We start from the raw sequence: 15,286 nt of genomic DNA, 5'->3' as shown, positions 1-15,286 counted from the left end.
ACCTAATTGTCAGGTGTGGTGATAGCTTCCTCAGTGAGTAATCTGCAAAGTTCCTGCACTTTTCTTACCTACCCTCTGAGACGATGCGGTAGCATGCAGCCATTCAGGCTGAAGCTATCTTTCCCTCCTATTTTCATAACTGGGCTTGAGACCGACTATTAGGGGAAGTAAGGCAGGAAACTAGCCTTGTTGCGTCTATACTAAAGTAAAGATTAGGTTACACAAAATGAACGCGAAAAACTAGAATCCAAAAAAAAATTTTCCCACACTGAAGAAGCAAACAGCTAACTTGCAAGACACGTTCCATGCAGTAATGACACGGTTTTTTGTCAAAAGAGGAAATATATTTTTTAATTAGATAAGGATAGTGGGTCACATGGGAAATTTTCGTAACCATAGTAAACTCATGGCTAGAATTTCCCATCGTTAATATCTAATTTGAAGAAATATACTAATATTCCGCTTCTTCATATACTTCCACATATTATTGGAATTGCATCTAGATAAAAAGGAAAAATAAAACTCTACCTGAAGAGAGAGGGAAGGTACACGTGCTTTTCTGTACAAAGTTAAAACTATAAAAGGTATTATTATACCTCACCTAAAGCATTTTTTTATATTCGTAATTGCCATTATTGGACAGGTTCGACAACATTTTATAGATATCTTGATTCTAGCAGGGTTGATATAAACGTTTAACCCTTCAAAAACCGCACATCAGACTTTCTTATGGCTTGTCTTAAGTCCGTTATCGCCAAGGATTGCCCTTTCCAAAAATGAAATTACTTTGAATAACTGATCAAGAAAAACAGGAAAGCTGAATTCTTGAAAAGAAACAGTAAGATCAATGGACTTTGAATTAAGTTTAAATTTTCCTACATTTAAGGGGGTCATCCCGTGTGAAGTCCGTTTTTTGCCTTTTTTTGAAAAATTATTTTGGAGGACTGGACAAAGACAGAAACAAACTACCGTATGTTTATTGATATCTCTAGTATATGTGATAAATTTTTCAGCTTGATATCGTAGCTAGTTTTCGGAATACGTGTCAATTTATGCACCCATCTCCAAAAGAAGGTGTTTTTCTGCTGCCACGCTGGAGGGCGCTGTGTTCATCAATATCCACGGTCCGTAAACTAGGATAATTAGAAAATATTGAAAGGTAAATTTTTGTTGGGCTTTTAAACTTAATTTTTTGGATTTTGGTGTTTTTTTACGGCTTTTTTATGAATCACAAAAACGACCCGTCCGATTGCAATTATCCTAGTTTGCGGACCGTAGAAATATGTATTAAAGAAGTCGTGAAAATTTCAAAGAATTTGGTTGGATAGATTTTGAGCTATGGTGGCAGCCGATTTTCAAGATGCAGTTTCGAGAAAAACGCATTTGAAAATTTAAATGTGATTATCAACAGTAAAATTTTAACTCACCATTGATCTACTTTACCTGGTCCATAGAGAGCACCCCCCATTTCTTCAAAAAAGACCGATTGTTGCTCTCTGGTTTCAATTCTGGCTCTTTTAGCGAGGTCAGTCGATCGTCGTTCGGACCGCTAAATTCGCGCTTCATTACGGCGGCCGGCATAAACCTGACATATGTGACCAACTTGACATCCTATTGTCACTAGGATTTTGAGAATGCCATTGAATCCTTCATTGAAAATAATTACAGCCAGAAAAGTGCCTATTTCTACGACCTTGGCCCCAGAATGAAGGTGTTTAGGAGCGAAAGTCCAGATCAATGCATTTAACGACTCATTATTATTCTGGGTCTCTGCTCCTAAACATCTGTTCAAGAGATCATCTCGTGATAAATCTTCGTAGATTGGTTTGATTACTGTTTGAACTTCTTCAGTCAAAGGTGCCTTCTCGTGGTGGAAACTATCCAGTTCTCCTTTAAATTCCGCTTTGCGCCATTTGCACCAACTGTCCTCCCCTGCTGGACAATTTTAATGCTGACGATTTTCGTCTGTAGAACATTTATGGAAGAAAGTTGCCCAAATTCCTTGCTTCATTCCTTCTATCGAATTTGCGTGTCGACGAATAGCTAGCCCAAAAAATGTAGTGAGGTCCTTAATAATCTTATCAGTAAGTTTTCGAGCCCATTTTCCACCAATGGCTTTGTGATTTTTCTTTGCATTTCTAAGCCGCGTTTCCATTCTTTCCTCGACATGTCCTACGCATTTCTTTTTTGCTACCACGTATATTTTATTATTTGTAGAAATTTGCAGAAATACCGGAGAAAACTCCTGCAAAATCCAATATACAATATACAAAACTTGTCGCAATTGGAACATCCATGTTCATGCTTGCTAAAAGTTTCTTTGCTGAAGTGGATGCGAAGTCCTTTTTCTTCTGTGATAAGTATCGATCCCATGAAATACTCGTTTTCTAGTGCGAGCATGACGTTGAACGTTAAAGCGACCTACCTTCGTACGATCCATTTAAAAAAATCATTGAACACACAAACTGCCCAATACTTACAACAAAATATAACTGAGTGTAGCTTGAAAGCCTTTCATTGCTCACTCTAGACTGGATTATCCTTTTTACTCCAAACAGCAAATAAGCTTAGACAATTGATTGGTTTTCCTTTTTTTTTATATTTATACCTGTGTTCGAATTTATAAGGCTCAGGTAAAAAACTAACAGGTAAAACAAGATTCGATGCTCTTTCTCATGGAGTAGTCTAGCCGCGGCTGCAAACTCCTTACCTGTTTAACACTGTAATTTCTGAACGACTCGGAATATCGGAAAATCCCTTTGCCTACATATTCTCCACTATATATAGATGCAATTCATGCAAAAAAAAATTCGATTTCTCCAACCCGACACACGGGATGACCCCCTTAAGACTTATATCTCAAAAAATAATAAGATATTTGTCTAATTGCTATTATTGAATATTTTCTTCTTTTTCTTTTTCTTCAGCCTTTGTCCCGTTCACAAGCGGGGTTCGTTTGGTTTTTTGCCCCCTGGGCAACCTTTTAAAGAGAACGTCAAGTGAAGATATTTTGATTCTACCAGGACCGGTATGAACGTTTAACCCTTCAAAAAGTACACATCAGGTTTCCTTACGAGATTTCAAGTCTGTTCTCCCAAGGATTGCCCTTCCAAAAAATAAAATTGCTTCGAACTTAATTTGATCAAGAAAAACAAGAAAGCAGAATTCTCGAAAAGAAAGACTAAGGTCAACGGACTTTGAATTAATTCTAAGTTTAAATTTTCCTACATTTAATTCAGATACATTTCAGAAGAAATGGCCCCACATCCGTGGAATTTTAATATAATTAATTCCTAAATATTTATTATCATGCTCAGATATTGTCTTCATTCTCACAAATACACTACCCTATTCAGTAAGCATTCCTCTATGCACACATCACCTGGAAAACAAAGAAAAGCTCTAAAAACGAACGACCCGTTACGATGCATAAAAATCGATAACTCGCTCTACCTTAGAATGCAGGCGAATGCGTTTTTATCTGTTCCAATTACAAAGTGCATCCCAAGAGCATCTGAAATCAATAGATACAAGCGCGGCCCGAAAAAACTTGTTCCTGAATTGGGTCACGCACTCATATTGGCCCTTTATCGATCGTGTTTTTATCCATTTCTAATTCAGAACGATGAAATTTATTATTGTTTCCCGAGAAACCTATAAAATGGCCGGGAAAGAGTCACTAACTTTTAGTTAGATTCGTCTGAATGACGGTGCAGCAGTAGCAGCTTCAAAATGGTTTTGAAAAACCTCCAAATTCTGGTGTTCATTCTATTCGGGTTAAGTTTGGTGAGTGCTCAGTTGCCGTTTGGCTTTAACCCGCGGAAAATATTCGGATATGATTTGCTACCGAAACCTGCTGCCAGTGAAACTGAATGTAAAACGGACAACGATAGGCATCCTGGAACATGCATGTCCCGGAAAGAGTGCAACCAACTCAGTGGAACAGCGTCGGGATCCTGTGCTGGATCTGAAGTGTGCTGTGAAAGTGAGTATGCCGGATTTCAGCCTTTTGTTTCAAACACTCCAAAATTGCGTTAGGTAGCCGAATATTCATGGTATTTTATATAAATTCAATGGAGTCGATTTTTAAAGTTTTGAATAAACGTAGTTTTATGGGAAACGTTGGATAAAATTTATACGTGGCGGTTGCAATATGCATTGAAAGCCTGGCAGGAGTGTGATAACAGGGCAACCGCTGCAGCCGTGAATGAACTCACTGAAAAAGCCGAAAAAAATTTAAATCGAAATTTTATTAACGCGTCTTTTCAAGCTAAGGTAATGGATTCAATATCAAAGCTAGAAAAATAAAAAGAAACCGGACATAAATCGCTTCCGAAATGGATTTTAATTGAAAGCGGGGAATTCTGGAAAAGATTCAATAATGAATTTTGGAAGTCAGACTAACACTATTGCAATTCATTATGCTTTCTTCTTCAATATTTTCCCAGTAAGTATGGCTTGCGGAAAAGTTTCTCGAGCGAAAAAGACCGTCATCCGCAGTCCTTCACATATCCCTGATCAGTGCACCTACTACTTTAGACCGTACAGTAAATACGTATGCCAACTTCGGATAGATTTCAGCATGAAACTAGGAACACCCTCGATTCCAAAGCGAAACCTGGGAACGGACGGATCTTATGTCCATTGCGACGAAACCTACATAAAGTTTGGCAAACAAATAAAACTCTGCGGAGTAGATAGGAAGCAACATGGTGAGTTGAGGGTTGCTTTCTTCTTACAACCATGAACTAAAGCTGGTGTACTTGTCCTTAGTTTACTTAACATTCAACGCGGAGCGCGATCAGAATACGGAACTTCCCATCACCATTATACACAAGGAGGCTCAAAATGCAGGATCCGACTATTGGGACATCGTTGTTACGCAAATTGAGTGCCCACCTAAAGAGGTTTACTCGGAAAATGATCAACTTTGGAGTTGGAAAGTTGATCGAAAATTAAGATTTGATCAAGATCTTATTGCTCCCGAAGGATGTTTGCAATACTTTATTGAGGATAGTGGCACTTTTGAATCATTCAATTACAATAACGGCAATGGACCATACCTCGGAGACATGCGTTATGGTGTTTGCTTTAGAAGAAAACATGGAGACCGATCAATTATGTAAGGATGTTTTTGAATTTGTTTAAATTAATTTAAAAATCACCATCTCCTTTCAACTTATTGCACTTATTCCTTTCTTTTTGGATTCCCAATAGATTCGAAGCGACCAAATTCAACCTCAATTCGAACAGGTACAATCGATTGGACACGAATTTGAATTGTTTCGACCCTCTCAACCCGCGATCCAATAAAGACTACCTCCTGATTCCGGATTCATATCTAAGAACACCAAGCGGAGTTTTTCCTGGTATCAGGGCCGAGGCGAGCAAATATTGTGGAACAATATTAGAAGGAAGGGAATTGTATTGTGAGTATTTACAATTATTTGATTTTGCACTTTTAGAATCTATTATCTCTCATTAGTATTCGAATTAAAAGATAAGATAAAATTTAGCCTCTGAAGCTTAAAATTATATATTCTTCATATGCCCTCTTAAAAGTACCATTAAGAGCACCCTTCAAATAATTAGTTTACATAAGGGAAATTACTATCAGGTGTTCTGGTGCAAGAATTTATATCCTTGTTCCTTTGTAGCGTACAGGGCATGGCAATCTTTCATCATCAACAAAAGCGCAACAACCTGTATCCGGTCTAGACCTACCTTAGTAAGGAACTTCAGACATACCGGAGTCGATATCACTAAATGCTGTCTTGTATCCTGGCGTACGCCAGATGTTCATGGCATCGATCATAAATTTGGTCATTATATAGGCTACGGAATCGTCCGTCTTCATATCTGGGGCCAAACATTTTTTGAAGGATCCTTCTTTCGAAGTGACCTGGAGTCCGCAATTTTTCTTGCTTGAAGATCTAGGTCTCCGAGACATGAGGACTGGCAAGATCGTTGGATTGTACAGTAAAAGCTTTGACCCTATGGTGGCAAGGCCACGCAAACACCGCGCAAAGTTGTTGCTAACACTCTCCTGGGATTGGAGAAGCTATGTGCAGCCTAAGATCTCTTGCCAATTGCCGCCCAATGTGGATGAAGGTAGACTGTACATCTCGGGCTGTTCTTACCATGGTGTCAAAACAAAATCGTCAACATAAGCCAATAGTTGGGCGGACTTGAAGAGGATGGTGCCTCTCGCACTTACATCAGTATCGCGGATAAATGTTTCCAGGGCCATCCTAAAAATAATGCAAGGTAGAGCATCCTCTTGCCTTTGACATTGTCGATGTCGAATGGTCTCGAAAAGGATCCTGCTGGTTTTATTTGGCCTCACACACTGATCAATATCTACCTAGTCAGACTTATCAATCTTGTATTGATACTGCTTTGTCTCATGGCGGTGTACTATGCTACGTCGACTATTCGATCATAGCTTTCAAGTCGATTAGTAGATGGTATAACTGATGGCCATATTCCAACAGTTTTCCCATCGCTCACCGCGGGGAGAAAACCTGATCTGTTTCTGATTTTCCTAAAGAGAGTAGCCTATTTGGTATGGGTTGATGATGTTTTGGGAGTATAATAACTACACTGGGTGATTTCCCCATTTTTATGTAAGATACAGACAGTTCGTTGCTGCCAGTCATCGTATATTGATTAGCTGTCCGGGACCTTCCACATTAATTGATGATTTGAAATAATAAAGACTTGTTTTTCCTATTGGCTAGCGTTAATTTATTAGTTTGGCAAATACCGATATTTCGGAAACCGCTTGTTCCCTTCATCAGCGCTAATAACGCCTTGTTGAAGGGAACAAGCGGTTCCCGAAATATCGGTTTTTGCAAGACAGATAAATTAACGCTAGCGAATAGGAAAAACAAGTTTTTGTTATTTCAAATAATTTAATCACTAGAAGTACCGCGTGATTACACTCACATTAATTGATGAATCGTTTGGTGCAGTTGACAGCCTTTATATTAAATGAGAACTATAATTTCAACGGTTCCGGGCGAGTTATGGCACGCACTGTTGCGTCCATGCTGGGTAGTGACAAGATTTGTGGGTCGTCCTCAGTTGACGCGATATTCAACACATCGATACTTTGGTTGTTGAACATTACATCAAAGTATCAACCCATCGCTCCAACATGCCCATCATCGTCGTAAACGGTGCAACAACCGCTATCCGGTCTAGGCTTGCCTTAATAAGGGACTTCAGACATCCCGGTTCACCGCCGAGGTCCTCCAATTCGACATCCCTAAAAGCAGCCATCACTTCATCTCAGGCAAGGTCTGCTTCGTCTTCTTTTTTTACCATAGATATTGCCCTAATAGACTTTTCGGGCTGGATCATCCTCATCCATAGGGATTAGGTGACATGCTCAACGAAACCTTTTGAGCCAGGCTTTATCCACAATTTGACACAATCTGTCATGGTATCACTCATAAATTCCGTCGTGTGAGAGGCCTACAATTCTTCGGAGCATTCCTCTCTCGAACCCAGCCAAGAGTTCGCAATTTTTCTTGCTAAGAACATAAGAAGAAGAATACATAAGGGCTGGCAAGATTATATCTTGTGCAATAAGAGCTTTGACCCTATGGTGAGACGTTACGAGCGAAGCAGTTAAGCTGAAATAGGCTCTGTTAGCAACGGTCGGCAATTAGATTTCCCTTTTTGTGTCGGAAGTATAACCATCAATGTGTATATGGCATCATCTTGTTGCCTTGTTGGCAAAACTTCAGCCCCTGGGGCGGTTGCTCCCTACACTCCTTGAATTCACAAACATAATGTTCTTCTTTCTGCTTGCGAAGTTGTTTCTGAACTCGACGGAGTTCCAGATGAGTCTCCGCGCGTACCCAGATTCTTTGAGAGTTCAGCATTTCTCGGTATGTAACATTCTTTCGTTCGGATGCCAACTGGCATTCGTCGTCAGACCAGTCGTCCCTACATTTGCGCCTCGGCCCAAGTTTGTTTGTGGCCGTATCAGTGATAACGTTCTTCAAGTGTTTGTGAACATGATTTGTCGATGTTTCATCTCCAGGGGCTCTGCGTTATCTATTTCCCCCTATAGGTGTAACAAAGGGTTGTGTTGTGGATAGTCTTAGTATTCACACTCACCACATTGTCAGAGGAGATTCGAGGTGTTGTTTTAATTCGGGGCCAGAAGCCCATGCCGACGAGGTAGAGATCCGGGTCTATATTGGACCCCCTATATGTTCTGAGATTTACCAAGGAGATGTGGCGGCGTCAAATTAATACGTGGTCAATTTGGTTTAAAGTGGTCCCATCTGCAGAGACCCACGTTTGCTTGTGGACCACTTTCCGCGTAAACCAGGTGCTTTCGACAACAATTTCAAGTAATACTGCTGATCGAATAATCTACAGTTCGTCGTAGTCGGTGTTTTTATGTAAGTTGTGGGAGCCAACGTATCGTCTGAGTAGCAGCTCCATCCGTACTTGGCTGTTAAAATCTGCCAGTATGATTTTGATGTCATACCTCGGTAGGCTTTGAAGGTCTTTTCTACTGCCTCGTAGAATGTATCCTTCTCCGACTTTGTAGTCTACTGTCCCTACATAAACCCTATAGGCTTATATTTCGAAATTTGTCTGGCAAGCGCAGAGTGCCTTTCGCTTGCATACTTCGAGCGCATGGTTTATCGAATGGCCACTATAATATATGATTCCAGTGGCTTTTCTTCGCAACGCTGTGACATGAGTTCTTCATTGCGACAGGGTAGACAGCTTTTTTATTAAACAAATAACGCATGTTCTATGAGGAAATGCGCAAATTGTTGTCGGATCCACCGTTGTAGAATCCATCCATCCATCCAATCCGAGATTCCTTTCGTGTCTCCGTAACTTCAGTCTACCGTGTAGGGTTATTAGCCCTATCAAACCACCAACCTGGAGACTGAATTGCTAAAATTTGTCCCGTTTTTAGACAAGGGGACTCCTCTTCTCCCGTCCCCGTCTGCATTTTTTATTAAGAAAGAACCTCTCGGCAGTGACATTTCGGGCTCCATTCGTTTAGGTCCAAGATCAGTCCTTCCAGCATTTACTCGAAATTGACCAATGTTGGGCTAGGAAGAATATAGTAGCTATAGACACATATATAGGGCATTTTCGCCTTCACATATATTATCTGGCGGGTAAAAGTAGGTACATGTAGATACGTAAAGTTGACGATGAGAGCTCTCCATCAAACTAACATAGAAAATTGAGCCAGTTGTAGTGGCTGCAAACATAGAAAATAAAAAGGAAATCCACTGCGGGGGACAAGAGTTAGTACCAGAAGGCCATCCATATTCTGAGGAATCCGTGCGGTCAACAGGTTAGTCAAAAAGGAAGAAATTAAATAACAGGCGATCGTTAGCGCCTAAAAGGTCAGCAGCGCATTGTTGCTAAGCTTAAGTGGCCTCAAAAGGAGATTGGTCAAGATTATAATAAGAATATAGTGTACAAGGTTATGGACACCTAGGAAATACATTAAAAAGCAAAAAGCACACTAGTGGTAAGCTGTCGCCATATTGTTTAGTATAAAGGCCAAGCTGTCTGTTGTTTATGGCAGAATGCCAGACTACTTCAAATCGACCCCATGTCTTGATTCCTCTCAGTTGGCTCGTGGGTATTGTAGCATACGAGGGTCGGTTCACTTGAAATTTACTTAACTCATCTGTAGCTGAGATCAGCAACGGTTAGGAGAGTGTAGAGCTGAGGGCGGTCTCGTACTATACGATTCCTAGTTCATACTTGACAACCTCTCACGGTTGTTTGTTAGCCTACGGTTAGACAAGCGGAGAAGAGTATCTCCCTTCATTGGATAAAAGTGTATTGTTCGAATTCGCTTAGGCGGTATTTAGGGAAACAATGAAGTGAAATGAACAAATACAAGCCTAAAACGGCCAGAAAGCACCCACAGGAACAAATTAGAAAATTATATTCGCCTTCCCTTGGAACAATGGGCTTTTGTTGCTTTTTTAGGAGTCCTACGTATACTAGAATCCACTGCTTTTACTGCAACGACCGGTGAGCCCCTTTCGGTGAGTCATTCTTGGTTGTGTTGTTGTAAATGTCATTGGCGTTGTTGCTTGTAGTGTTTTTTGCTTTTATCTTTGGATTTATGTGTTCCAGCTGCAAGCCGCTCTGCTAGAATGTGCAGTCAACTAAGAAGATCCAAATTATTATCGAAGCAAGCAGGAAGATCACGTATGGGTTCATGCAAACTCGTACCAAAGTTTGTGCTTGGAACAAGGATTAGGCACTCATGATGAGTCCAAAGTATTTACTGGCACCAAGGCCAAAGTTGTTTTCGGAAAAGAGGCAGTTATAATATTAGCTTGAGAGCCATTTCCACGGAGTGTCACTTTGCCAGTTCATATGCGTCCTATTCCTAATTTCTAGCTAAATTTGAAGTGAACGTCATGTCAGCTTGTCATCGTAACCGTCCAGGTTAGTTCACCATTAATCTGGCTAGTGGTTGCCTGGGACCCTCAACCAAGAGATGTGAGTTCAAAATAGGTGGAATAAACAAGTTTCGGGGCCCACAGGCAACTATATCCTGAGCATCTGAACTCATTAGGCCCATTGCATGATGATGATAATATTGTACAAACGGTGATGTTACAGCAGCGTGACAACCACAAAGTCATAAGAAAATACCTGTGTACTGTAAATACTTGTCATAAGAAAATAACTGTGAGGAGAGGAATTCGAATTCGCAGTAAAATATCAAAAGGCTTCCCCTAACAATTTTTGCCAAAGTATCGCCAGATTATGGCTCAGAAGAAAATTTCTGAAGGACCAAGCATCAGCTAATAGACTTGAATTGAAGAAACCTCAGATATTCTTGCAGGAGCATCTTAAATCAGATAGTCATCATCATCAACGGTGCAACACTGGTATCCGGTCTAGGCCTGCCTTAATAAGGAACTCCAGACATCCCGGTTTTGAGCCGAAGTCCACCAATTCGATATCTCTAAAAGTTGTCCGGCGTCCTGGCCTACGCCATCAATCCATCTTAGGCAGGGTCTGCCTCGTCTTCTTTTTCTACCATAGATATTGTCCTTATAGACTTCCCGGGCTGGATCATCCTCATCCATACGGATTAAGTGATCCGCCCGCCGTAACCTATTCAGCCGGATTTTATCCACAACCTGACGGTCATGATATCGGTCATAGATTTCGTAGTTCGTAGGCTACGGAATCGTCCATCCTCATGTGGGGGGCCAAAAATTCTTCGAAGGATTCTTCTCTCGAACGCGGCCAAGAGTTCGAAATTTTTCTTGCTATGAACCCAAGTCTCCGAGGAATACATAAGGACTGGGAAGATGATAGTCTTGTACAGTAAGAGCTATGACCCTATGGTGAGAGTTGTGTAGAGTGTAATAGTTTTTGTAAGCTAATGGGCGGATTTCATCGTCATAGCTGTTATCGGCTGTAAGAGGAGAAATTATCAACGGTCTCAAAGTTGTAGTCTCCCGTTTGACCAGTGCGGTTTGATGTTGTTGGTTGGTTGGTTTTTGGTGCTGACGTTACCACTATATATTTTGTCTTGCCTTCATTGATGTGCAGCCACAATCTCGCGCCTACTGCTCGCTCTGGATGAAGGCAGTTTGTACGTCTCGGGTCGTTTTTCCCATGATGTCGACTTAAAGAGGATCGTACTTTGCATTTACCTCAGCATCACTATCTTGAAGGACAGATTAAAGAGGACGCATGATAGGGCAGCTCCTTGTCGTAGACCGTTGTTGATGTTGAATGGTTTTGAGAGTGATCCTGCTGCTTTTATCTGGTCTCGTACATTGGTCAGGGTCAACCTTGTCAGTCTTATCAATTTCGACGGGATACTGAATTCTCTCATGGCCGTGTACCGTGTTACCCTATGCTATTATAGGCGGCTTTAAAATCGGATCAGAGAGTGGTGAAGCATTTTTTTACTAGATTATAATAAAAGCGCCAAGAGATGTCGCATCGCATCCTAAAAAAACTATTGTAGCCCTTTACTATTTACAGTATACCAAAAATATAAGGCATGTCAGTTAAACCTACAACCTGCAGAAACTTTATTATGCTCCCTATTTTCAAGTATTTCAACCTGGAATCTGGAACGAAGTATTTTGCCAGGTGCCTCACCCTTATTAAAACATTTGTGGAGGTTTTAATCATCCTCTTCACAGAATCTACAGACAATGTCCGCAGATATCCCTTGATTCCCCAGGTGATAGTTTGGACTGCAGTTACCAGTGAGTATATCCACTATTATCCGGAGGCTCTTCTTGGTGAGGTTTGAACAAACTTTTTAGTAGTTGGGTTCATATCTTCCCATGAGCACCTTAGACTATTCCATTTTTGGTAATACTTACTTACTTACTTACTTTCCCCCCAACATGAAGATTTCTGAACGCATTATTGACAACCGTATTCATTAAATCGTTCAAATAACCGAGAATCAAGCCGCTTGGCTGCCCGTTAAAGTAATAATGTTTCGGCCCGTATAGTTCCTTTCGAGCTTTAATGGGGTACATATATCTATGGCATATATTTCGGATTGAAACATGCTAGTATGCTTATCCATTGATTCAAAATGCGTTTTCATTGGACCAATGACTCCAGCGCAGCGATTGCTCCCTCTGCCGTAAGGGATCCGTTAGTGCATAGGTAATCAGTTACTGGTTTAAGCCGTATGTCAACGCCACGCTCTCCTATTTTGCCCTAGATACAGCCTTGAAAATTTTCCTCTCCTTACGGATGGAACTTTCAAGAGGACACCACCTGGATAATCCCCGCGGTGGTCTATCTGTTTCAGGAGTGGGAGGCTAATAATTACTCTCGATAAAAGGATAGTGATGCTTTGCTTTGAATACTAAATTAGAAGGCCACTTCTAGAATGATTATGGTTATAACATTATCTGGATTTGATTAAAAAAAAAAATTTACTTTTTCTATCCCAGGGAGAATTGTGGCTTATTTTAATAAACTCAAATAATTTCAGATTCGCCAGCAGGACCATTTGTTGTCACCGTGAACTTCGATAGACGATACAGTAGATATAACCGTGTAAGCGAAGAAGGATTCAGCATCAGATATAACATAAACTCACATCATCATCATCCTGAGAACGATGACCACGATCACCGACCTGGTCATAATGACCATGATCACGATCACCATCCCGACCACGGTCATCACTCTGACCATGATCACGATCACCATCCCGACCGCGGTCATCACTCTGACCATGGTCACTACCCTGACCACGACCATAACCCCTATGACCCGGACCATCACTATGATCCTGACTATGGTCACGGTGGTCATTTCCCGGGCAGCTTTCCGCGCGATGAACATGAGGACAGTCCAACAGATGCTGCAGATAGACCCGAGGAGGAGCAGGACTCTTAGTTTGGTTTAGTTTTACGAATTTATTTATATTTCAATTCGATATTTCTGTTCATTATAATTGACTTGAAGTAAGTTTTAGTGTAAAAGTTATGTAGCACAATTTTTATGGAAATAAAATCCTTTTGGCAGTCTATGCTTCTCAAGTGAACTACAAAATTGAATCACTGTATATCCTTGCACCATTAAAATGTATCACTCACTTAACTAAATCGGGAAACTGCAAATTTCCTTCAGACTACTTCGCTCAAATTAATATTTATTGGGGAGTCCGGAATATATCTAACACGATTCCCTCTTCAATTCAGGAGCCATTCGCCTTAAAAATCTTCATCGAATCAATTTCAAAATCCAACCAGGTACCGCCAATAAATAACCAAAAAGTCAAAAACAAAAAGGAGAACAGCAAAATGCTAAAAGCCAAAACGATAACAGAACTTCCAATACGTTGCTCCTGAAGTCTGTACCCGAGTATGTACGCGAATAGTGTGGAGTAACCAGAAATCAAATTTCTGCTCTATTGCCCTCCATTTTGGTCACGTCATTAAGGGATGTGAAGTAAAGCTGTGGAACGAATGTCAAAGCCGGCCAGGTTCAAATCCTTCCTAAGTCCTTAAACATCCACTTTTTCGCACACAATTAGTTCCTATGGTTGATTTTTTTCTCTGTGCTATTTTTACCCCCCGGAAATGAAACCGATGGAAACGAGGACGAATGCCAATGCTATGCCGGTCGTATGTACCCACAAAAACAATTCCCAAAAAAATAATGGAAGATAAAGGCGAAACTACCCCATCGTTTGCGTCTCCAGTTTTCAATGGATTCGCTCCTCTAGTTTACTATTGGTGGTGGACAGTGGAGTGTAACTTTTTCTCATTGCGAATCAGGACGACTCTCCTCATAATATTTCCAGTACATCTGAATATTTAGGATTCTCCACGTGATTGAATTGCAACTAATTATGATTATGTTATTAATGTGAATGCTGTCGTGATGTCATGTTTTTAAGGTTTTGTGTAAAACAAAACCTTATTAAAATCGATTCAATGTGTGTCTGTCGGTCACACGCACTTTTCTCCAAAACGGCTAAACCGATTCGAACGAAATTCGGTGGACAGATGGGAACTATGAAATCCCACGCATGCGGCGAGTGGCATAAATTTAGGAAGAGTTTAAAGGGGGGCTCCCCTGCATGCAAAGGGGGGATTCAAACATTTTTTTTCACCGGATATAGTCGTGTAGGGTATCAAATGAAAGCTCTTGATTTGTACTTTCCGAAACTGGCATTAGTTTTGGTGTGAATTGCAAAATACGTGAGTAAGGAGTCCAAATGTACGCACTTAAAGTGAGACAGGACTCATTTTCGGAAACTATCCAACCTAAAAATCCGAAAAAAATCAGGGTGGTGCACTTAGATGATATCTAGGCCTCAAAATATGTCCCATTCCGATATCTGCTTAAATAATCTTACTAATAGTATATTACTACTTTTTAGAAATTTACTGAAAAACCCCCCTTAAATTCATCCTAGGACGGATTTTGTACCCGCATAGAGGACAATATTTTCTATAATAATAACCGTTGGCGCAACAATCCATATTGGATCAGGGCCTTGAAGTGTGTTAGAGCACTTCATTCAAGACCGTAACGTTACACTACAGTGAACTGTAGGAGGCAATGTGGTCAGCATTGCGCTCGCCCGAGATTATTACCCTAATTTGACTCAGGTACTCATTCACAGCTGAGTCGACTGGTATCCGGCGTCAAATCACGATGCAAATTCCACTGCGATCAGTGAGATTTGAACCGCGACCTTCCGTACGACAGCCTTGTGCTCTAACCACTCACCTATCCGGACACAATATTTTCAATATAC

The 15,286-nt window shown here is 40.7% G+C and overlaps 1 protein-coding gene across 1 annotated transcript; it reads left to right on the top strand.

Annotated features, from left to right (window-relative positions):
- Nucleotides 1–3,676: 3,676 nt before the first annotated feature.
- Nucleotides 3,677–13,574, top strand: LOC119661305. The gene is made up of 5 exons (XM_038070595.1): nt 3,677–3,985; nt 4,449–4,712; nt 4,774–5,122; nt 5,218–5,429; nt 13,004–13,574. Exons 1-5 carry the CDS (start codon nt 3,733–3,735, stop codon nt 13,411–13,413), a joined length of 1,488 nt encoding a protein of 495 aa, XP_037926523.1. The 5' UTR covers nt 3,677–3,732; the 3' UTR covers nt 13,414–13,574.
- Nucleotides 13,575–15,286: the final 1,712 nt, after the last annotated feature.

This window comes from Hermetia illucens, chromosome 1, assembly GCF_905115235.1.
Source record: "Hermetia illucens chromosome 1, iHerIll2.2.curated.20191125, whole genome shotgun sequence".
Taxonomy (NCBI): Eukaryota; Metazoa; Arthropoda; class Insecta; order Diptera; family Stratiomyidae; genus Hermetia; species Hermetia illucens.
This window is presented reverse-complemented; position numbering and strand designations above follow the sequence as displayed.